General features: G+C 38.5%; 1 protein-coding gene across 3 annotated transcripts in view; it reads right to left on the reverse strand.

Moving 5' to 3' along the window:
• The window catches only part of SLC39A8 (solute carrier family 39 member 8), a 239,858-nt gene that overhangs the window by 50,244 nt on the left and 163,599 nt on the right, over positions 1-26,015 (reverse strand). For all 3 annotated transcript variants that reach the window (XM_054553189.1, XM_024245496.3, NM_001131612.1), the window contains 1 exon segment: positions 3,946-4,108. In XM_054553189.1, coding sequence (XP_054409164.1) covers positions 3,946-4,108 — 163 coding nt within the window.

The following is a 26,015-nucleotide window of genomic DNA, read 5'->3' on the forward strand; positions in this document are numbered from 1 at the left end:
GTGAGGCCTCTGAGAATTTATATTATCTACGCACTGAAATGTCAACATAAATGTATTCAAATTCTTGTATCATTTGGATTGCTTTTATGTTGATTTTTTATTGCTTTGGATGAGCTAAAGACTTGACTCTTCATTAAGTGAAAAGTTATATGAAAAATCCAGTGCATTTAATTATTTTAAAATGTGTTTCTTAGTGAGAAAAACAATAGGATAACACAGGGGCCAGGGAATGTGGCGAACCTATGAACACATGTATAAGAACAAAGACATTCTTCTTCCTCTGTGCCAGGCATTGTTCTAGGCACTTACATATATTAACTCATTTGATGATCCCAACAATTCTATAAAGGTACTATTAAAGTAACTGACCGATAGAGATATTAAATAATCATATAGCTGCACTAAAATAAAACAATCAAGATATCACATCAAAAAGGCAATAGAGTGCCAAGTTAAACATCTTAGATGAGTAGTAACAAGCACTCTACTAGTTTCCTAAATTCCCCCGGAAACATTTCCATATCTTCTCCCCCCCATCCCACTCCACTCCAGCCTCATTTCAATTCCTAAGACAATATGCACCCTAAGAGGCATTTCTCTTTTTATTGGGTTATCTGTCTGAACAGTTGGTGATCTCATAACTTAGAACTGCTGACTTTTCCATTTTATGACTTTGTAGTGTTGTCCCCAGAATTCTACCTCTCACACCCTGCTTCTGACTTCCCAGTTCTCAACTCCTGGTTCCTGAAAGAGTAACCTAGTCAACTGGGGTTTAAAAATTACTTTTGAATATGAGTAATTAACTTGCACAGAGCAACCGGGGTTAAAAAATTACTTTTGAATATAAGTAAGTAATCTGCACAGAGTAGACTATTTGCTTTTTCTGAAACCTCACTTCCTGTACCTAGAGTTATGCACATGTTAGATGTAGTTATTTAACAGACCTAACTAACAGGCCTACTACAGCATGTAGGTACTGAATAATGTTCGAAGTACTTTACAAATACTAAGTCATTTAATCTTTACAGCAAGCCCATAAGAAAGGTACTATTTTAGATGAGGAAGCTGAGGCAGGAAAAGGTTAAAGTCATGTTCTCAACATAGCTGGAAAATTACAGAGCTGGGATTTGAGCCCAGGTAAACTGGCTTCAGAGTCTGTGCTTTTACTGTGCAATACTATTAGTCAAGGGTAGTATCCTAAAGCATTAGCTGAATTTACTTTTTAATGTAAAATGCAAACTGTATTAAACAGGCTTGTAGAAATATAAATATACTCTAGCAAAAATATTTGCTTGAACAATTAGCAATTCAAAATTACTAATATTTCAAAATTGAAATTACTGTTATTCACAAAATTGCAAATTATATTGATAAATGATACTTGGTGATTTCTATGCTTTGTGTATATAAATACAGAATATCAATGAGAACATGGGTTCTGAAGCCAAGACAACCTGGGCTGAATCTGGCTCTACCACATGCAAGTTGTGTAACTTTGAGCAAATGACTTTAAACTCCCTGTACCTTTGTCTTCTTGGCTGTAAAATGGGAATAGTAGTGTCTACATCATATAGTTGCATGAAATTAATATATGAATATGTAAAGTACTTCAAAGAGTGCCTGTCATATAGTAAGTATTACAAAAGAATTGGCTATCATCATTGTTATTTTTGTCATTGTTGTTGTTATTTCTTTTATTCATAAAGAGGGAGACTGAAGTGTACATACACAAAGGAATCCGGAAATGAAAACAGGCACTTTCTTTGTTAAGTCTTCCTTTTTCTTCTCTATCTTTACTCTCTTTATCTATCTATACTCCTGTCAGATGAGCTCACTCAGAACAGCATCTTTATTTTAATTTTTTTGAGATGAGGTCTCCCTCTGTCACCCAGGCTGGAGTACAGTGGGGTGATCATAGGTCACTGCAGCCTTGACCTCCTATGTTCAAGTGATCCTCCTGCCTCAGCCTCCCAAGTAGCTAGGCCTACAGGTGCATGCCACCATGTCAGCTAATTCTTTTAATTTTTGTTGTGATGGGGTCTCACTATGTTTCCCAGGCTGGTCTTGAACTCCTGGCCTCAAGCAATCCTCTGCCTTGGCCTCCCAAAGTGCTGGGATTACAGGGATGAGTCACCGTGCCTAGCCCCAGTGTCTTTAGATATCATCTCTAGACTGGCAAATCCCCAGTCTTGACCTCTCCTCTGAAAGCAATCTCCTCTCCAAATGTCTGTATGCCTTTGCCTACTGGACCTCCCTGTCTACCTGTGTATGTCAATGTCTCAAAGCAACCATGCCAAAAATTATACTCTTTATCCTCACCACTCCCTTCCTCTACAATAAACGGCTCTTCCCAGTCTTCTCCATCCCAGGAAATGGTATAACGATCTCTCAGGTTTCTCTGGCTCAAGCCTTGACTCATTGTTCCCTCTCCCACAATCAATCCAGGGCAAACCATTTAGGTTATATAAACCTGAAGTCCATCTCCAGGACTCATCCCGAATCTACTGCTTCTCCCCACTTCTACTTCCCCCACCTTAGTCCAAGTCCCCATCATCCTGAGCATCAGCTCCTGGCAATCGCTTCCTGACCAATCACCCTGCTTCTACTCTTGCCCCATTACAATCTGTTCTTCACATTTTAGGCAGGTGGAATGCCCTTTTACAGATTTGAATGAGATCACAGCACTCCCTTGTTTAGAATGGTACAGTGATTTCACACTACATTTGGAATAAAACCCAATCAATTTACCACCTCCCACAAGGCTTCCTCACCTGGCCTCCATCTCCCGCCAGGACATATATCCTTCTACCTTCCCCACCAACTCACTAGGCTCCAGACACATAGGAGCTTCTTGCTGCTCCTCACTCATGCCAAGCTCATTGCCAAGCTATGTTGGCTGTGCCCTCAGTCAAGAATGCTCTTCCCTAGAGAAGACCTTGCTGTGGCCCTCTCCTTCTGCTCAGATGACACCTCATTAGAGAGGGCTTCCTTGATCTATCTAAGATGACACTCACCCACCATCACCTTCTATCCCTCACCTACTAATATTTTATTTTCTTCATAGCACCTTTCACTCTGAAACTATGTTGTTTATTTGCTTGTTTGTTTAAATGTTTATTATCTCTCTTCTTCACTACACTGTAAGCCCTAATAAGACAGATAATTTTTCTTCTTGTTTACTATTGACTCCTTAGTGCACAGAACAATGCTTGGTATGTCGTTCAATAAATATTTGCTTAATGAACAAACGAATGAAAATTTAAAATTCCAACATAATTTTCAAACAGACTCCTTGAACAATTGGTTTATCTCATTGGTGAAAGTGACTCTTCTACACATTTAAGCATGCGAGCTGTATATTTAAGCATACATATATTTTATTATGGTTTAAAATTTCTTTGCATCAGATCATACCTTTAAAGTACCATATTCATGGCAATACCATTACAGTCACTTAAAATAGTCTCTGGTATTTTCTTTCACCTACGAAAATTAAAACTAACAATTTGGTCCCTGAAAATTTAATCTAGAAGCATGCTAGTTCTCTTATCTCTTCATTGGTAACTGCAGATAAACTGACAAGCTTTAAAATAATATGGTAAGCAAAAGATAATGGAAATGAAATGATCAATTATAAGCCAAATAAAATGCAATCCAATATGCACAGCATAAAATATATATTGTTTAAAATCAAGAACTGGATTTTATAAAGTTTTTAAGTGTACTAAATGTAATTTTGGTTCAACAAAGAGAAGAGCATAACTTATGAAGCTTAAATGAGTTATAATTCTTTTATTCGAAATACTTTCAGAATATAAGTATTATTCTAAGAAGTTCTATGTAGATTAATTAAAAGCAATAAAGCAGAAAAAGAGGCATATTAACTTCATTTCACAATGGTTCATAGACTTTTCAAATAAAAGAGAAAAAATGCTTCCAATATACCTTCTGAATGACTTGGTCTTGTTTTGTGCTTGGGCCGATCCTCACATGGGTGAAAGTTCAATTGCTGTAAGACTGCTGGACAGATGACAGAGAATTTGGAGCTGGTTATTTGGGTAGCATTTGAAAAGCCATGAAGGGAAAAGATCTCTTCAGCGGTTAAACACTGAAATAGAATAAACAAAAAAAAATGTGATAATAATGTGTAAAAGCACATAAGCAAAGATGCTGTAAAGAGACACAGACTATTTTCATGTAGATGCACAGCACTCTTTATACAAAAGCCCACCACAGAAACTGAGAGGCCCCTAAAGTTGTAAAACAGCCCACACCAGTTTAAACCTAGAAACAAGAAAAATAGAAAAAAAAAAATCCTTTCTTAATCAACAGCCTTCCTACAGCAGAAAAAAGATAAAAATTGGTTTGGGCATATCCAAGGACTTTATTTAAACTAGGGGTGCACCAACACCATTCAAACAAAGGGTTTTAAAACATTTTTTTATTGTCAGTACCCCCTCTTAGTTTACTTTTCTTCAGTTTGAATGGATATTTTGTGTGTGTCACTGGCATGGCTCTCTACAGCATTTCTTGTAGACAAATACCTGGCTTCCTACAGTTTCATGCTAAGAAATTCCTCTCTTCTCTACACTGCAATAAATATAAATATAAAAAGTTGTTTTAAAATATGTCTTTTGCACAAACTGTTTTTCGTTAAAATATGCATTATTCTCAATAATGTTGGGTAGTTTTCTATATTATATTAAGTTTTGAAAATAGTGCTGGGCTGTTTAGAAATTCAGTAACTATTAACGAGGACTAGAATCTACATTAGGAAAAAACTGCAAAAATAATTTTTTAAAGGTATAATGTTGTTCTCACATTTTAACTGTAAGCTCTCTTCCATGTACAGTACTTGCATTATTAAGAAAACTATAAAATAAATGCTAATGAATGTCATAAGAATTATAGTGTGAAAAATATTCATTCACTCAAATGGAAGAGTCTGTCTTTAACAAATGTAATTTAGGCAAGTTATCTGCATGCTTCAGCCAATGCTTAAACCCCAATAAGACCTTAGCTATGTACTATGATCTGAATTATGTCTCCCCAGATTCACATGTTGAAGGCCTAATCCCCAGTGTGATGGTATTTGGAGATGGTGCCTTTGAGAGGTAATTAAGTTTAGATGAGTTCATGAAGTTGGGGCCCTGGTCCAGTGGGATTAGTGCTCTTATAAAAAGAGACATCAAAGAGCCTGCTCACTTGCTCTTTCTCTGCTATATGAGGAAGCGAGAAAATGCTCTCTGTAACCCAAGGAGAGAGCCCTCACAGACAGCAACCATTCTGGCACCTTGGTCTGGACTTCAAGTCTCCAACTATGAGAAAATAAATTTCTGTTGCTTAAGCCACCTAGGCTTTGGTATTTTGTTATGGCAGCCTGAGCTGACTAATACACTATGAATGGTATCAATAACTCAAAAGTTGATGTTAATTGTTTGACCATAAAATGCTGTAATTCCCTTTATGACAGAAACAATGAAATTTAAAATGTCATATTTTGACACAAGGAGATCACTACTGTTTATAAAGGAAAAATGAAAAAACATCAAATAATCAAATACACCAAGATCTATGCAGTTGTCCAAAGCTAAGATTACAACTACCTTACAGAAAATGCACATTTAGATTTTCTTAATGTCTAAGTATGTACCTAAAATTGTTCCTTATTCAACCCACTGTTTTGAGTTTATGAATAATGATAGCTGCATGCCATCCATAGAAGAGGATACAGCACACCCAATGCCCTGTTAACAGTCTTCCTTTAGCTCAGAATGATGTATAATAAACTAATGGAGGGAGAAAATACCTCAAGATTTAATTGGGGAAGGGAAAGTGTGCACAGTTTATTCATCACCAGGAAGGCATCCAGAAGCATAATTGCTAGACTCAAAAAGTAGACAGCCCTTGTGGTTCAATGGACACTGTGTGCTTCCAGGAATAAATAGGTGTGATAGCACATGATAGCACACACAGAGAGCACCACTGTTTCCCTGCAAGGAAGACTTACCCTATTTGGACTTTAAATTCCTCCAACTGTAAAATAGGAGGGAAAAGGGAAGATACCTATAGATAATCTCCAAAGACTTTTCAGAATTAGCATTCTAAGACTCCCTAACACCTGATGACTGTTAAGCAGTTCTTTTTCAGACTCAAATTGTAACCCATTCCTGAATCAGGACGTCCACTTGCTAAGGCACAGTCCGCATTTTTTAATGAAGTAAAATACAAAATAATAGAAACTATAGACTATATCACACATAACAGGGTAAGTGTTGCTTAACCAAACTTTAGTTACACATCATATATAACATGAACATGTATACTGGATCATGATGTAAAATGTATTTCTTGCCGTGAATGGCAGTCATGAGCTTGAATGCTACCACCCTTAAGGAAGTCAGAATTGCCCACTGTACATCATTAAAGACACCCTCCTCATACAATTAGAAAAAAAAGAAACAGTGCAGTCAAATAAATATATAATTAATACCATCAGATAGCTTAGCTGTGCAGCATTTGTGTTGAAATTTTAGCTGGACAGGTGGTCAGGGAGAGTCACGGTAGTCATGGAGAGTGGCAACTGTCCAATCACCACGAAGAACACAGAGATGTAGAGATGATAAAACTCAAAGCTCACCTCGTGATAAGAGAATGAGAACAGAATACTAACAGTGCAGCAGAACTGAATTAATGGCAAGCCTGACTTATTTAAAATAGCTATCTACCAGCAAGTGAAATGAACACAGTTTTGGACAGTGGCCTATTTCTGGCTTCAAACGATCTTGATATTTATTGTACTTTGACTTAACAAAGTTGAACCAGAAACAAAAGAAAGCAGTTGTCTTAGAAAGGGTGGTGCCTCCCAGAGCGGGAACAAACAGGATGAGAGTCCAGCGCCTGAAGAGTGAGGGCAACAAAACCAACCGGTTATACCATGGACAAGGAGGCTCAAACACCCGCACAAGCACACGCTTTCACCTCCGAAACAATGAACAAACAAATTACGGAAAGGGTAGGATCATCAAGTGCTCCTCAGAAAACAATTCAGGATGATTGTACGGAATGCTATGTGCCTTAATAAAACTCCATGTGCTTTCGCCAGCTCCTTCACATTTATGACAGCTTTACTTCTTTTCATGTTTGTATCTATGACACTGCTGTTCTCAAGCATGCTGCCCTGATGTTTGCTGTGGCCTTTTAAGGTTTCAGATGTCCTCGTGTTCAGCGGGTTGACGTTTTTCATAAAGACTCTTTCTAAGTTTGAAGTTAAGCTCCTATTCACTGGTCTCTTGCCACATTAGGGTGACCTCAAATGGGCCTTATATGTGTGAAACACCAAAGTAAGGTAGCATTATAGGTAGGGGCTAGGTATATATTAGAAAAGAGACCGCAAAGTATGCTCAAAACTGTTTCAGTTCTGTGTTTTAGTTCTGTGCATTTTGGCTTCCGCTTCTGCTCTTCCTTCTTCCTCACCAGTTTTTATGAATCAGAAGTTTTTCTGCCTCTTTCCTAAACATGTCCTTATGGGAAAGTGGGGGGCTGGTTCAGGGAGAGGATGAAGGAAGCTCAAAGAATTAGGGCAAGTTCCTTCCTTAGCATTTTACACAATTGAGATCTGGTTATAATAAATGCTGAAGAGTGGCAAGATCTGAAAGCTTCAATACTGACAAAGATTCTCTCCTTGACTAAACTGCAGTCAGGCTCCTCTGAGCCCAGGCCTCGACCCTAGCATCCATCCTTACAGGACCTGCATCACCCAGTGTTAGCAAGAAACCTTCTAACTCAGTTTAAAGAGAGTTCCCTCACCCTCCATGTCTGATCACCCTGGTCCTGCCTTCAGCAAGAATCCTGTTAGGTCTGTTTAACCAAAATCCCCCCTACCCTTAATGTTTCCTCTTAGTAATTTTCCATTCACTGACCTCCTCCCCACTCCTACCCCTGCTCCTCCTTGGCTGTAAAACCCTACTTGTCCATGTTGTATTTGAAGTAGAGCCAAGTTCCATACTGAGGTCTCTTTTCCCCTTGTGATCATTAATTTTGTGTCAATGTGACTGGCCACTGGCTTCCCAAATTAAACATTATTTCTAGGGTGTTAAACATTATTTCTGAGGTGTCTGCGGGGTGGTTCCAGATGAGATTAGCATTTGAATCGGTGGACTCCGCGAAGTAGATTGCCCTCCCCAGTGTGAGTCCAACCCATTGAAGGTCTGAACAGAACAAAAGGCAGAGGAAGGAATTTGTCCCTTTTTTCCTTCCTCACTGCTTGAACTGGGTCATTTGATTTCATTTTCTCCAATCTCCAACCCTCCCTCTAGAGTTTACACCACTGGCTCCTCTGGTTCTCGGGCTTTCAGACTCAGGCTAAATTAAAGCATTGGCTTTCCCAATCTGTAGCCTGCAGACAGCAGATCCTGGGACTTCTCAGGCTCCACAATCACATGAGCCAATTCCTCATAATCTCTCATATATATATATATATATATATATATGTATATATCTGTGTATATATATGTATATATATGTGTATATATATGTATATATGTGTATATATATGTGTATATATACACATATATATATCCTGCTGGTTTTGTTTCTCTGGAGAACTCTAACGTACCCCTATTGCTATTGCAATGTTTCCTGAATGAAATCTGTTTTTACCACTTCAACTGCTGTTAGGCGCTGGTTTTTTAACAATATCAAGTATAGTAGCCATGTAGTTATACTACAGATTGCATTAACTCCTTCCTTTATTCTACAAATATTTATCACATCATAAAAGTCTAGGTATAATATTGATGGGAGAAGTAGAAAGTGGGGAAAGCTGGAGGATGACAACCAGGAAGGAAATAGTACAAAGATAAATAAGTAAAACTGCCTTCCATCAGCAAACTTAAATAACCGTGGCAGAAATAAATTAGATACATGAAGGTCTATAAAACCAGAGAGGAAATTATAAATTCACAAAAAAACATAATAATAAAGAACTATGAGAGTTCACATGAGGGAGAAATGATATGCAGAGGAAATAGCCAAAAACAACGTTGACGATAGAATGCTGGGAGAGTAGAAAGAGGATGCTGCTACTGCTGTTGATAGATGCAGGAGGCAGATAAAAGGGAGGGTCCTCGGAGAATCTCTACCTGCCTGAGCAGTGGGAGAATAGGATGGAGCCATGGGTAGTTCCCGTGCGTGCAAGGGGGGAGGAGCCTGCCCTCTTCAGTTCCTGTGTTTGTGACCTGGAACCAATCTGTGAGATGAGGGCCTGTTAGCAAGAACTCTGCTCGCTTTGCTGAGAGGTTGTTTTTTTCTTTTTTCCTTTTCGCCCAATAAATTCCATTCTCCTCACCCTTCAATGTGTCTATGTGCCTAATTTTTTCTGGTCGTGTGACAAGAACCCAGTTTAAGCTGAACTAAGGAACAAAGTTCTGCAACCCTGTGATTAGGGAACCTAGGAAGAGAAGCCCATTTGGCAGGATGGCGGCAACTTTGGTTTTAGACATTTCAAGTTGCAATGCTCCTGGGACCCCAAATGCAAATGACTGGTGAGCTTTCCCTGAGAAAGGTAGAGACCAGAGATAAGGATGTGGCTTCTTCTGCAAAGAGGTCATAGCTGAGTGGGAGTAGTGGAGCTGATCAGGAGAATCAGCATATAGAAAGAAGAACAAAGGCTTGGGAATACATACACGATTTGTGCAAAAGCAAGAAAAAGAGCCAGCACATAAGCCCGAGTGAATTAAGCTCAAAACATAAGAAACAATCCAGACCAGTCAAATTTGGTAGATGTCTGTGGTTTTTGCCTTCCTGGAATGATGAAAGACATGTAACCCTTGGGTTTTTGTCCCACCATCTAGTAACAGACCTCCTTACTGCCATGGGAACTCCCTTCCATGTGATTTTGGTAAGCGTAAGAGTGGTCTGGATCCTATACTCACCTGTGCTACTGAAAAACTCTTTCTCCACTAGTCCTGCTGTGAGTCTGGGGACATCTTAAACCATTTCTGCCGCCATGTGAAAGAAGGCTAACTAAGAAGTGGAGAAAAACAGATTTTCAATACCATCACAATACCCTGGATAAGCTGTACCTAAAGCTGATGTGCACCCTGACTCTTAAGTTATGTGGGCCAATGAATTCCCTTTCGGCTTAAGCTAATTAAAGTTGATTTTTTTTTTACTCTTACAAATAAAAGAGTACTGATGGATACATAAAGTAATTATTTAACAGTCACTTTTAAAAGCTAGTGAATGAATGCTACATCATAACCTATAGGAAAACAAAAAGATAAGCCTTTCCACTCTTTAAAGCTTCCCCACTTCTTCCTGTTCACACACAGGCTGTCTTCTCTGCTTGGTTGTCTTATCAAGTGGCACCCATTAAATAATACAATACAGTAAGACCATCTGATCCCGTACCATTATACCAAGGCCTTCACACCACACCAGAAATGAAATATCATCCCATTCAAAAGCCACCCCAGAAATGGTTTCAGATTTTGTTTTGCAATAGATTGAGATTCTGTGGGAGGCTGAGTAGCTCACATTCCCAATAAGGATAGTGCTAGGTGTGGTTGTATTCTCTCTGTGGAGGTAAAGGCAGGGAGACACAGATTATTGTAATGCATTTAGACTCGATGACAATCAACTTTAAATACCATTACAAGGCCCCAGAGGGAGCCAGCAGCAGAACTGGGGTTAGAATCCAAGTCTGAAAGAGCTCTGTCTAGCTTCTTTTATTTTAGTCACCTCTACCCTGCCCTGCCCTGCCAGTGATTGCTACAGCTGTTGTTATTCAGTAAGAACTACAGCTACTTTCTGAAATTTGCCATGTATGCAGCTGTGATGAAAGCCATGAAACCCATCCTTCCCCCACCCCAAGTAATTGGCGATCTCCTGTTCTTTAAAGAGATGCAACAAGTAAGAGGTTTAATAAGAATCCACCTATAATCTTCATCTGTTCTGCTCTTATAGAAGCCCATTCCACTTCTCCTTCATTCTCATTCATTTATTCATTAACTGAACAGGTTGCTCACACTTTCTCTGAGTCAGGTATTCCAGTAGGTGTTGAGAATAAGACATGGTTTCCATCTTCAACAATCTCATCATTCAGCATAGAAAGGAGACACATATAAAACAGAGAAGCAAATAAAAATATGCACAACATATCATGTGATTAAAGGAATGAGGTCAGGGAAGGCTTCCTAGAGGAGGAGATACATGCGCTAAGTTTGTTATTTTGATGCATCTGATTCTTGGGGAAATAAGACAGGATACACAAAAAAATTAATGTAGAGATCAGTAATGCAAATGAGTATGCAATTAGTTGGTGAATAAATTTTATAAGCAATACTTATCATAAGAGTTCTGGGAAGCATATAAGGACTACAGTAATAGCAAACCATAATATATGCTTAACACATATAACCTCTTTAATCAACCACTTAAGTAGATTTTAGGTTAAATTTGGATGAAGAAATCCTGTCTAGAAAGGCAAATTTCTAACAGTACAAGATTAAACAATGTATAAGTGTTAAAGACAGAATTCAGATATATGTCTTCTCATGCCTTTTGACTTGTAAGCCAATATTCTGGCTGCTATGTCTTGGTCCAACACTGAGAAGGATTCAGTGAAAGAATCATTGAGACCCTGGCAGAGAATGTACTTTGTTGCCCCTAATAGTGAGTTGAAACGCACAATTAAATTAACTATTAAACCATATTTAGGATCCCACTCAGAGACAGACTTCAAAAATAACCCCACAATAAGAAATTACTTAATGGACACAATATATATTATTCAGGTGATGGCTACACTAAAAGCCCAGATTTCACCACTACCCAATATATTCATGTAACAAAACTGCCCTTGTACTTACATTATTCAAATAAAAAAATCCAGCCAGGCACAGTGGCTCACACCTGTAATCCCAGCACTTTGGGAGGCCGAGGTGGGCAGATCACGAGGTCAAGAGATCAAGACCATCCTGGCCAACATGGTGAAACCCCGTCTGTACTAAAAATACAAAAATTACCTGAGCGTGGTGGCGCATGCCTGTAATCCCAGCTACTCAGAAGGCTGAGGCAGGAGAATCGCTTGAACCCAGAAGGCGGAGGTTGCAGTGAGCCAAGATTGTGCCACTACACTCCAGCCTGGTGACAAACCAAGACTCTGTCTCAAGAAAAAAAAAAAAAAATCCTACAGTTCAAACATCAGCCAACTTTTCTCACTAGGGTGAGAATTTTAGGTATATTTCACTTTCTGCACTTCATTTTTTTTGCTTTTTCATAATTTTGTTTAGTTTGTAGCTATGAACTTAAACCATTTTTGCAGTTGGCTCCAAAAATGCTGTGAAGACATTTCTGAAGTGTCTTCAGAAAATGAAGTGAGAGGTTCATTCATTTATTTACTCATTCATACATTCAACACCTATTTACCAAGCACTACTGCATGCCAGGCACATAGTAATATTAGTAATCATCTTAATAAATACTAAAGTAAATATGAATTCCAGGATTCCAGAGGTTTCTTTCCCATTAAATAATCATTGGGTCACCTAAAAGTGTTTTGAATATGGCAACTGGCCAAAGATCCCAAGAGAGCAATTGAAATACATACATTTAAAATGGTAGTTTGAATTTAACAATTGGGAGGCCACTTCTGACCCTTGAAACAAGTGAACAGTCCCATTAATTTATCCTTTTAGGGCTCACTGAACAATGGAATTGGTGACTTACATGTTCCACACTCACAGCAGGAACATTCAAAGCAAGAGTGACTGAGGAAATTGCTTCCAGATTTGTTCTTCCTGCAATAATGAAACTGCCTCAATTACAAGGCACTCAAGTTTCACTTCCAAATCTCCCTGATATATACATATATACACACGCTGAATCTCCCTCTCCACCTTCTCTTGAAGTTTTTCCCTCTTTAAAGTCCTCTTCAAAGTTTACTCATTATTATTTTATCAAGATAAAAGACAGTTTTCTAAGGTTTAAGCCAAGAACACTCTATAAAAATAATCTCTAGGTTTAAGAGGTGGCCAGTCAAGTGACCCCAACTCTGTTTCCCCAAGTTAATTTTTCCATTTTTCCTCAGGTTTTCTTACACTTCTTACTGAAGTCACTCTGGCACTGATGCCACCAACACACATGCACTCTCACATACATGTACACTCACACTCATATACACACACACTCACATACATACACATACATACACACACACTTATGTTCACTCTCAAAACTCTTTTTGAAGGGAAGATGAAGAACGCTTTTCCTGAATATACAATTTAAAGAAGAAAGATGCCTTGTTTTATGATACATTGCTAGGGATAAAAAGATTATCATGAAACAATATATAGAGAACGCTGCTATAAATAAGGATAAATCTGTGCTCCAAATGTTAACAGTGTTTATCCCTGAGTGGTAAAATTATGCGTGGTTTTATTTTTTTTCCTTTCTGCTTCTTTATATCTACCAAAGTTTTTAACAATGTACTTGTATTTCAGTTTCTTTTAAGAAAAATAAAATTAAGTCATGTTTTGTTTGCTTAAAATCTCTTTTTCCAGGTTCCCCTAAACAAAAGGCAGGCTGGAATTCTTTAAAGATTTTACTAAAGAAAAAGAAAGAATGTTGAAAGCTACAACAATCTTTTGAAAAGAAGTTTACAACATTTTCTGTCTTTGTCACAGTGATGGACAAGTTTCCCAGCCCTACCCCATTCCATAGTCAGCTTTTCAAGGTCTTGTCTTGAAAAGAGAAGGTGTTCTTTTAGACCCCTAAAAGCCTGGTGTGGTGTCAGAGCACAGACACCCAATCTAGATCCTTGGCTTCCCACCCCTGACATGTCTTCAGGGGGCAGAGGCCACCCTACTTCCCATCATCTGCCAGGGAATCCCATGGGCATTATCCCATTTTGCCAAGATCAAAAGCCTTTGTTTCCTTGCTGTACACCAAGGGTTTCCCACTCAGTCCTTCTGAGGATAAAGTGTGGAGGGCATGCTGCTTCTTCAACTCAGGGCTGAGGAGATGCCACAAGAAATGAGTGCACCTTGGCCGGGTGCGGTGGCTCACGCCTGTAATCCCAGCACTTTGGGAGGCCAAGGCGGGCAGATCACAAGGTCAGGAGATCGAGACCATCTTGGCTAACACAGTGAAACCCCGTCTCTACTAAAAATACAAAAAATTAGCCAGGCCTCGTGACGGGCACCTGTAGTCCCAGCTACTCGGGAGGCTGAGGCAGAAGAATGGGGTGAACCTGGGAGGCGGAGCTTGCAGTGAGCCAAGATCGCGCCACTGCATTCCAGCCTGGGCAACAGAGCAAGACTCCATCTCAAAAAAATAAAAAATAAAATTAGCATGGAATGGGTTTATTGTTATGTTTAATAAATTAAATATTTTCAAGTTTTCTTAACATTAATTTCTATAATGGTAGTATTAATAGATATAAATCACATATATTAAGGCTCTTTGGTATTCTCAATAATTTTTAAGAGTACAAGGGGGTCCTGAGACCAAAATGTTTGAGAATCTAGCAGATAAGAATGACACACCAGCAGAGAGAGCCCTTATGTACCACTTCACTGAGGAGCCAGGAGCTTCTAACCTAATCGTATCCAATACCTTTCTCATCGTGGTTATCCTACAACTCCACAAGGTTGTTTCTACTGATGCATCACCCATCAGCATGTCCTTCTTCTGCCCAAACTGTACCCCCTGCACACACACATACCAAAAAAACAAAAACAAAAACCTTCAAAATTACACATTTCTGGCCTGGCGTGGTGGCTCACGCTTGTAATCCTAGCACTTTGAGAGACCAAGGCAGGAGGATCACTTAAGCCCAGGAGTTCAAAACCAGCTTGAATGACAAAAATAATTAAAAATTAGCCAAGCATGATGGTGCACACCAGTAGTCCCAGCTACTCAGAAGGATGAGCAGGAGGATCGCTTGAGCCCAGGAGGTCAAAGCTGCAGTGAGTCACGATCGTGCCACTGCAATCCAGCCTGGGTGACACAGCGAGACCCTGTCTCAAAAAAATTGTACACATTTATGCCAAGAGTCTAAAGTCCTAACACTTAAGAACCTCACTTGCCTGTCTCTAATATTCCTTTCCCCCTTCAGTATGCTGTAAAAGGATAGATGAATACTCTATTCTAACCAGTTATAATCAGCCTTATATTTTAACTTCACTGTGACTTTGCATCTCCCATGACCCCTGCCTAGAATATGATACATCTCCTCTCAAACTACCCAACTCCTGTCTGTCCTGCAAGGCCCATTTGGAATCCATCTTCACTGCCTAATATTGCTATACCCACCCCTTCTCCAGACTCCAGACATCCCTGTTATCTATTTGTTTAGCACTTAATGTGTGCTTCCATGTATTATTATCTTCTCATGAAATGAATATTTCTTCAATAAGATCATAAAAATCTACAGAGGATGGACTTCTTCCTTTTTATATCTTCTTCAACCCTTTTAAGTCCTTGGACACATAAGACACTCAATTTATAAACAATTGCTAATTTTGTAGATTAAGGAAAGAAGGTGAATGAAAGGAGATTTCAAACTAGCACACTGTGTTTGAATATAATTCTGAGAAATATAAATCAATAACCTGAGAATCATCTACCAGGACCTCTGAGGAGGCAAATATTCCAGCCATAAGTTTTTCTTCTCATTCTATGAAACTTTCCTAGAATCAGTTTAATGTGGCCCTGATGCTACAAATAAACTAATCCTGATATCAGTGTTTCTAAGTTGCCCTAAAGAATATAGTAACGGGCTACAGAGAAAATCCCAGGCTAAATGAGAAGAAAAAACTTCCTGGAAAGTTCATAAACTAAAACTAATAAAAACTTTATTTCCTTCTATTTAGATGACCCATGGGTTAAATTTTAAGGTACTATTACTTTTATGTTTTTTATGTGTGTAATTAGACCCATGGAAATGCATGAATACCTATTCCATTTCCTCACCTCTCAGTCATTCCTCAACCCATTGTGGTCTGGCTTCTATTCCCACCACTTCCTTGAAATTATTCTATACAAGGTCACTGGAACCTCCCTATTGCTAAATACAATGGGTGCTTCTCAGGCCTTATCTCTCTGTTATTTTTTTTTTAAATTCATTGTCAGCAACAAAAAACGGAATTGCTGGTTTACCTTAAATTAAATTAAATGATGCATCTAGGTTGATGCCTAGATCATCTGCTTAAACCAGCAGAATAGAGAGTTCATGTGTCCTTTTAGAGGATGATGAGGAGGGAAAGGAATATTAATTTAGAAGGTTATGTTGGTTTAAAATTAATGATTAAAAATTTATCAGTTAAAAAGGTTGAAGTTATTTATCAAGTATTTCATTCATTCAACAACTATTTCTTGAATATTGCCTAAATGTCAGACATTATCCTAGTTATGGGCATAGCGGAGGCTTTCCAGGTAAACCCAGTCCTTTGCCTCATGGACTATACAGACTATTGCAGGGTCCATATTAAGACATATATAACTGCAGGGGCCAGGCACGGTGGCTCACGCCTGTAATCCCAGCACTTTGGGAGACCAAGGTGGGAGGATCACGAGGTCAGGAGATTGAGACCTGGTTAACACAGTGAAACCCCATCTCTACTAAAAAAATACAAAAAACTTAAGCCGGGTGTGGTGGTGGGCGCCTGTAGTCCCAGCTGCTCGGGAGGCTGAGGCAGGAGAATGGTGTGAACCCGGGAGGCGGAGCTTGCAGTGAGCCGAGATTGCGCCATTGCACTCCAGCTTGGGTGACAGAGAGAGACTCAATCTCAAAAAAAAAAAGACATATATAACTGCAGCATAGCCTGGTAAGTGTGGAGGTAGGCTCCATGAATTTGGAGAAGACAGAGGTATTAGCCAACTCTGAAGTAATGGGACTGTCAAAGCCTTCCTGGAGAAAGCAGCACTGAAGGTGAAATGTGAAGGAAAAAGTAGAAATAAGGCTGGAGAAATATGGGAGTGGGGGCAGATGCTTCTGCCGTAAATACCAGGCAAATAGTTTAGAGTTTATTTTCACAATAATGGGAAGTCATGTGAGGATAGTGACATGCTCAGATTTGCATATTAAAGATTCAGTTTGGCTGGGCACAGTGGCTCATGCCTGTATTCTCAGCACTTTGGGAGGCCAAGGCAGACGGATCACCTGATGTCAAGAGTTCAAGACCAGCCTGACCAATATGGTGAAACCCTGTCTCTACTAAAAATACAAAAATTAGCTGGGCATGGTGGTGGGCGCCTGTAGTCCCAGCTATTTGGGAAACTGAGACAGGAGAATTGCTTGAACCTGAAAGATGGAGGTTGCAGTGAGCTGAGATCATGCCATTGCAATCCAGCCTGGGGGAGAGAGCGAGAATCTGTCTCAAAAAAAAAAAAAAAAAAAAAGATTCAAGTCTGTGAACTCAGCTCTGGACCAAGCTGACTTAATAGACATTTATAGAACTCTCCATCCCAAATCAACAGAATATACATTCTTCTCAGCACCACATCTCACTTATTCTAAAACTGACCACATAATTGGAAGTAAAACACTCCTCAGTAAATATAAAAGAATGGGAATCATAATAGTCTCTCAGACCACAGTGCAATCAAATTAGAACTCAGGATTAAGAAACTCACTCAAAACCATACAACTACATGGAAACTGAACAACCTGCTCCTGAATGATTACTGGGTAATAACGAAATTAACATAGAAATAAGTAATTTCTTTAAGAACAAAGACACAACGTACCAGAATCTCTGGGACACAGCTGAAGCAGTGTTTAAGAAGGAAATTTATAGCATTAAGTGTCCACAGGAGAAAGCGGTAAAGATCTAAAATCAACACCATAACATCACAATTAAAAGAACTAGAGAAGCAAGAGCAAACAAATTCAAAAGCTAGCAGAAGACAAGAAATAACTAAGATCAGAGCAGAACTGAAGGAGTCAGAGGCACAAAAAACCCTTCAAAAAATCTTTGAATCCAGGAGCCGGTTTTTTTGAAAGATTAACAAAATAGATAGATTGCTAGCTAGACTAATAAAGAAGAAAAGAGAGAAGAATCAAAAGGACACATTAAAAATGATAAAGGGGAAAGTACCACTTATCCCACAGAAATTCAAACTACCATCAGAGAATACTATAAACACCTCAACGCAAATAAACTTGAAAATCTAGAAGAAGTGGGTAAATTCCTGGACATACACACCCTCCCAAGACTAAGCCAGGAAGAAGTTTAATCCTTGAATAGACCAATAACAAGTTCTGAAATGGAGGCAGTAATTAGTAGCCTACCAACCAAAAAAAGTCTAGGACTAGATGGATTCACAGCTCTGTATCAGTATTCACAGATACAGAGGAGCTGGTACCATTCCTTCTGCTACTATCCCAAACAATAGAAAAAGAGAGACTCTTCCCTAACTCATTTTACCAGGCCAGCATCATCCTGATACCAAAACCTGGCAAAGACATAACAGAAAAAGAAAATTTCAGGTCAATATCCCTGATGAACATTGATGCAAAACTCCTCAATAAAATACTGGCAAACCAATTCCAGCAGCATATCAAAAAGCTTATCCACCACGATCAAGTCAGTTTCATCCCTGGAATGCAATGCTGGTTCAACATATGCAAATCAATAAACATAATCCATCACATAAACAGAACCAATGACAAAAACCACAAAATTATCTCAATAGATGCAGAAAAGGCTTTTGATAAGATTCAACACCACTCCACGCTAAAAACACTCAATAAACTACGTATTGATGGGATGTATCTCAAAATAATAAGAGCTATTTATGACAAGCCCACAGCCAATATCATACTGAATGGGCAAAAGCTGGAAGCAGTCCCTTTGAAAACCAGCACAAGATAAGGATGCCCTCTCTCACCACTCCTATTCAACATAGTACTGGAAGTTCTGGCCAGGGCAATCAGGCAAGAGAAAGAAATGAAGGGTATTCAAATAGGAAAAGAGGCAGTCAAATTGTCTCGTTTGCAGATGACATGATTGTATATTTAGAAAACCCCATCGTCTCAGCCCAAAATCTCCTTAAGCTGATAAGCAACTCAGCAGTCTCAGGATACAAAATCGATGTGCTAAAATCACAAGCATTCCTATACACCAATAACAGATGAGAGCCAAATCGTGAGTGAACTCCCATTCACAATTGCTACAAAGAGAATAAAATACCTAGGAATACAGCTTACAAGGGAAGTGAAGGACCTCTTCAAGGAGAACTACAAACCACTGCTCAACAAAATAAGAGAGGACACAAACAAATGAAAAACATTCCATGCTCATGGATAGGAAGAATCAATATCATGAAAACGGCCATACTGCCCAATGTAATTTACAGATTCAATGCTATCCCCATCAAGCTGCCATTTACTTTCTTCACAGAATTGGAAAAAACTACTTTAAATTTCGTATGGAACCAAACAAGAGCCCATAAAGCCAAGACAAACCTAAGGAAAAAGAACAAAGCTGGAGGCATCACGCTACCTGACTTCAAACTATAGTACAAGGCTACAGTAACAAAAACAGCATAGTGCTGGTACCACAACAGATATATAGACCAATGGAACAGAACGGAGGCCTCAGAAATAACGCCACACATCTACAACCATCTGATCTTTGACAAACCTCACAAAAACAAGCAATGGGGAAAGAATTTCCTATTTAATAAATGGTGTTGGGAAAACTGACTAGCCCTATGTAGAAAACTGAAACTGGATCCCTTCCTTATACCTTATACAAAACTTAACTGAAAATAAATTGAAGATTTGAACATAAGACCTAAAACCATAAAAACCCTAGAAGAAAACCTAGGCAATACCATTCAGGACATAGACATGGGCAAAGACTTCATGATTAAAACACCAAAAGCAATGGCAATAAAAGCCAAAATTGACAAATGGGATCTAATTAAACTAAAGAACTTCTGCACAGCAAAAGAAGCTATCATCAAAGTGAACAGGCAACCTACAGAATGGGTGAAAATTTCGTAATCTATCCATCTGACAAAGGGCTAATATCCAGAATCTATAAGGAACTCACACAAATTTACAAGAACAAAAACAAACAACCCCATCAAAAACTGGGCAAAGGATATGAACACTTTTCAAAAGAAGACATTTATTGGGCCAAGAAACATACGAAAAAAAGCTCGTCATCCACTGATCGTTAGAGAAATGCAAATCAAAACCACACTGATATACCATCTCATGCCAGTTAGAATGGCTATCAGTAAAAGATCAGGGAACAACAGATACTGGAGAGGATGTGGAGAAATGGGAACGCTTTTACACTGCTGGTGGGAGTATAAATCAGTTCAACCATTGTGAAAGACAGTGTGGCAATTCCTCAAGGATCTAGAACCAGAAATACCAATTGATGGTTTGCAGTCCCATTACTGGGTATATACCCAAAGGATTATAAATCACTCTACTTTAAAGACACATGAACACATATGTTTATTGCAGCACTTTCACAGTAGCAAAGACTTGGAACCAACCCAAATGCCCATCAATGATGGACTGGATAAAGAAAATGTGGCACATATACACCATGGAATACTATGCAGCCATAAAAAAGGATGAGTTCATGTCCTTTTTAGAGACATGGAAGAAGCTGGAAACCATCATCCTCAGCAAACTAACACAGCAACAGAAAATCCAACACCACATGTTCTCATTCATAAGTGGGAATTGAACAATGAGGACACATGGACACAGGGAGGGGAACATCACACACTGGGGTCTGTCAGCGGGTGGGGGTCTAGGGGAGGGATAGCATTAGGAGAAATACCTAATGTAGATGACGGTTGATGGGTGCAGCAAACCACCATGTCACGCGTATACCTATGTAACAAACCTGCATGTTCTGCACATGTATCCCAGAACTTGAAGTCTAATAAAAAGTATATATATATTCAAGACTGGCAGAAATGTAGAGGAAAGAGATATGTGAGGCAAGACTGGATGCAGAGGGCAGCAGCAGTAACAGAGTGTATGTGTATTGAATACTTACAGCATGCCAGGCAAAAGACAGAGTGGCTAGACATATTATCTGATTTCATCTCTACTACAATCCCATAACGTAGGTACAATTTTCCCCATTACACAAAGAGGATGTTGGAGCTTCAAGAGATTAACTAAGAGATATTTATAAGTTATTATGACAAGACTTATGTGCATTTGATATGGGAAGGGGAAAGAAAAAGTGAGGAGTCAATATTAACATCGTTTCTCAGCTTAGTTCAGTGAGCAGATAGTAATACCTATCACTAAGATGGGCAAAATAGGAATACCAAAAGATTCTGATGGAGAAAGAGATGGAGTTGATAAGTTTCGTTTGAGACAGGTTTAGACCTGTTGAGTTGGGGAAAAGAAAAGAGTTAGACATCAATTGTCAGCTGGGTGCACAAGGCTGAATCTCAAGAGAGAAATCTAAAGTAAGCCAACTCATGTAGAAAGCATCTACAGATAAATAATCACAGCCATATGAGTCCTTGAAGATATACAGAAAGAGTGTGTGACATCAAAATAAAACAGGCTCAAGATGAAAACCTGAGGAGCACTAATATTTAAAGAATGAGCAAAGGAAATCAAAATTGAAAAGCAGCAGCCAGAGAAGTAAGAAAAACATGGCACAAACAGCTGCAAGCAAGGAAAGAATGTGTTTCAAGTAGGATGTAATCAACACCAACAAAACTATCAGAGCGGTGAGGCCTGAGAAGCACTCACTGAACCTAACAATAAGGTGGTTCCATGTGACTTGGTATAAATTTCGGGAAAGTGGTGGGGACAGAAAAAAGCCAGAACCGATGGTTTGAATAGTGACTGAGAGGTGAGAAAACAGAACAGGCATTCGCACCTTTCTATGGTCCAGTTATACACAGAAAACGAAACACAAAGATCATGGAATATTCAGGTTAGTCAGAGCACAGTGGCCTTGCTAATACAGCATCTGATTAAAATTAGCCCAAGGGAAAAGAACTGAGGATTCAAAATTGGAATGTCTGGTCTCCCAGAAAAATTTGGGCACTTTGTCTAACTTCTACCAAATGACTTATTCGTACCTCAGTTTCTGAGGGAACTGATATGTCCCAATTTTCTCACAAAATTGTTTTGAGTATCAAATGTTAATTGTCAGGAAATAACTTTGCAAGGTTAAAAACTAGTTTGTAGAGGAAGTAATAATGAGTTTTAGGGCTGGCCCTGATTATTGCAAGTACAACTTTAACAAGGGGAAGAAAAGACATTTTTTCCCTCTTTTCACTCAAACAAGAGGGGAACATCAGCAGAGAACATATTCCAGCTTCAAATAAATGATTGTACAGTTCCCAGTGGCTTCAAGAAAATGGCATTAGTTCTACCTTGACATCCAGGCACTTGGATGACACAAGAGGCACTTGGCTTTTTGAAAAATAAGTCCTTCTGTGGGATGATACTCTTCAGCATGAGAGGCAACAGTGGAAAGTGCATCGGTTATAGAATCCAGTCACCCTGGAATGGAATACGTGCTCTGCCAATATGAGTCATCTGACTTAAAGTGAGTTACTTAACCTACCTAAGGTTGAGTTTCCTCAAGGGAATAACAAGAGTGTTTACTCCATGGGATCAGGAGGTTTAACAGAATGGTGTATAAGGAAGAACTGAGCAGGATGCCTGGAACACAAGAAGTGCTCCATAATTGTTAGTAAATATTCTTACTAGGACAGGACCTGTTTCCTCTGCCACAGTAAAGGCCCTGCCCACAACATTTGCTTAAACAGTGTTCATCCCAAGACTAGAGACAGAGCCAGTGTCTAGCTGTTCATGCTAATGTGTAGGTGAAGTAACCGAATAATATACTTACGTTCTGGGGAACTCTGCTCCTGAAGAAAACTGTAGAGCATTATGATTTAACATTCAAACTCTATTACCTGGTACCATCATAGCATGCATCTCTTAACATAAGGGACTTCATGTTTTATAGAACATATGATGAATATTTATATAAAGCAGGAACTTTTGCCAAGCTCAGAATCAGTCTACTGATTTTACTGTTCGCTGAAGTTTGGGCTAACTTTCTGTTTCCCTGCCCCTGAAGAGATACATCTCTCACTTCTTCCAGTTAGACTAAAATAATTCTCATTCTCTTATCTGTTTTCTATCCAACAGGGTTCAGCTAAATGCAGAAGGTCCTGGATTCTTCAGCTTGCAAAACCCATACAGAGGTCCATACAGATTTAGAAGTAGATCTCAATTTAAAACCGCAATTCTATCCATTTCTGGAAGTATTATATGGTTCCCCAAACATTCACATTTCAGTGTTGATGCCAATCTGGGGCAAAAATAATAAAATAAAGCCATCTTCTAAATGTAGCATCAGAAGTCCTCTGGAAGAGAGGTAATAATTTCAATGCATATTGAAGTACTCAAATTATATTACTAGTCTCTACTCCTAAGGTTTACATTTTCAAGAATTTACTACCAGTGTTTGGTGAAAGGGAAGTGGAGGTAAACTGTAAAAGCCTTTCTGAAGGTGAGTCACCATGGAAACCAAGACTGAAATCAAAAGCACTGGGCTGATTTCTTATTTCTCACTGATCTTTTTTTTCATTAATTCTTGTTGTCTTTTCATGGCTGTGCTTTCTTCTTTAAGTTGACAGACGCTTGGGTGTTCAGATCGTCAATGAAGACAATTTTGTTAAGGATAATATAGCTATATCGAGTAACATAGTATTATGATGATAATAACTATGTATTGAGCACATAATTTGAGCCAGGCCCAATGCTAAGTATTTTACATAAATTGCCTTTTGTATTATGTGTTATTGGAAGCAACATAGGTAATGGAAAAAAGTCTTATATCTTTGTTGAGTTGGCACATATAACATACTAAATATATAAGTGCCCGAAATATGTTAAATGCTCAATAAATGTTAATATTGTTCTTATTTTCTAGTCCAAAAAACTGTGCTATGAGTAAGGCTCTTTTTTTCTCAATTTACAGATGTGAAAACTAAGGATTACAAAAAGAGGGTAAGTCACTTGGCTGTGATTTCCCAGGTGGTAAACAAGAGAATTAGAATTTCAGCGCAAGCTTGCCTGACTCCAGAAGCCAGACTGTAAACCATTATGCTGTATTCTCTAAGATAGTTAGAGGTCTAAGAAGCTCACCAAATAAATTGGTTACAATTATGGATTATTTTTTAATTAGGTTCAAAGAACTAAAGACTTAGAGGCATTATCAATGCTCACTTGATTTTTTTCTCCAGCTATTCAATTAGTTATTTAAAGAAAAAAAGTCAAGGTGTTAAATATTTGGCCTTCGAAGGCATAATGCTACATTTCAGGTTCACCTTTAATCTAGACTCAACAGATTTTTGTTTTTATTCTCCTTAAACTTCAGGCCAAGAAAAACAACAGAGTATCTTTAGAAAGAGACGGAAGCCAAATTAAACAAGGCTCCATTCTGAATGTTTTCTATGCTCCCAAATCCTATCAACACAAAGGTAATTTGATGAAAGGTTCATTTCTTTGTAAAATAAATCTCAAGACTACTGAAACAGACAATTGGGAATATTTTGAGAATAAATTAATTAGTTTTGATTACAAACAGGAATCTACTGTTATATAAAGTTGGAAATGGGAAAATTCTGAAAATTACATAGTTTTTTAGATAGAGTTTAGTCACATTCTTTTTTTAAAATAAATTGCATTGTAAATGACCCTAATACTAGCTGTTTGCACTTAGTAATGTGTACATCCCTTGAGGAAACACCACTTGGAATACAAGTAACTTGCAAACCCATTACCAGCCACATTAAATTGCCTTCATTAGATGTTGCTTTTCTTTTCCTGAGGATCACTGATCCTTCTCAACTTCAGGCCTTATTTTCCATTTCTATTTATATTCCTATTTTTCTCCCCCAACCCCTACTACCACCAAAAGGAATTCACTTTTCTCCAAAAAAAAAGAATCAAAAGTATATTAAATGTAAAGAAAACACCTTTAAACGATTATTATGGTTGAAAAGTAATGGGTTTTTATGACTAGGAAGCAGAAAATTACGTCCCTGCCCCTCAATATATCCCAAGATAAGAATAAATCATGGAAAGCATAACAGCTGCAAATCTCCCACCCAGATGAGAGAACATCCCTAGGGAACATCCCTAGAGAGAAATAAAGATCTATCCCAATTATGGAAAGTTCACCTGATAGCTGTGTGAGAAAGCTCAAACTGCCTCCTCGTAGCACTGTCTTACCTATAGTTAAGAGTCAGTGATTCTGTTGAAGTACTTGGCTCGGCTCACCTACTCTTCCCTCCTTGCTTCAACTCATTCCCCAACACCTATGCACAAACCACTTTCTCCAGTGTTGTGCAGTTAAGAATGCAATTGCTTCAGAGGCATCATAAGGGAAGATTTCCATTCTAAACTGCCAGAAGAGACAGTGGATTCATTGGCAGAAAACTTCTAGCATAAAAGTGACAAATGAACTGAAAGGTTTCATACTAGACATGCCTGAAGTCTATCCATAGAAGAAAGTACTATTGTTGCTCAAAATATAGTCCCTTAAAAAAATTCATTATATATGAAACAATAAAAGAAAATTTCATCCTCTAAAAAAGAATTCATGTAATTCACATGAAAATTCATCACATTTGGTATAAGCAAGAGTTCAATCAATAAATTTTTAAAAAGCCAAACCAGATAAGCCAAATGACTGAGTTATAACTTTTCCAAGAGGCATTTCCAACCCCAAAAAATCCCTCACCTTTCTAAACTAGTGGCAGATGTTTTCTAGTATCCATGTGACAATCATATATGGCCTTGTGATATGTTTTACAATGTCTGCTTTTGTGATTACTGCAGCTTTGCCTTCCATAGTTACTTTTCACAGTTTCCATCTTATTTCTTTTTTTTTTTTTTTTTTTTTTTTGAGATGGAGTCTCACTTTGTCACCCAGGCTGGAGTGCAGTGGTGCCATCTCAGCTCACTGCAAGCTCTGCCTCCC

Source organism: Pongo abelii, chromosome 3 (genome assembly GCF_028885655.2).
Source record: "Pongo abelii isolate AG06213 chromosome 3, NHGRI_mPonAbe1-v2.0_pri, whole genome shotgun sequence".
Classification (NCBI taxonomy): domain Eukaryota; kingdom Metazoa; phylum Chordata; class Mammalia; order Primates; family Hominidae; genus Pongo; species Pongo abelii.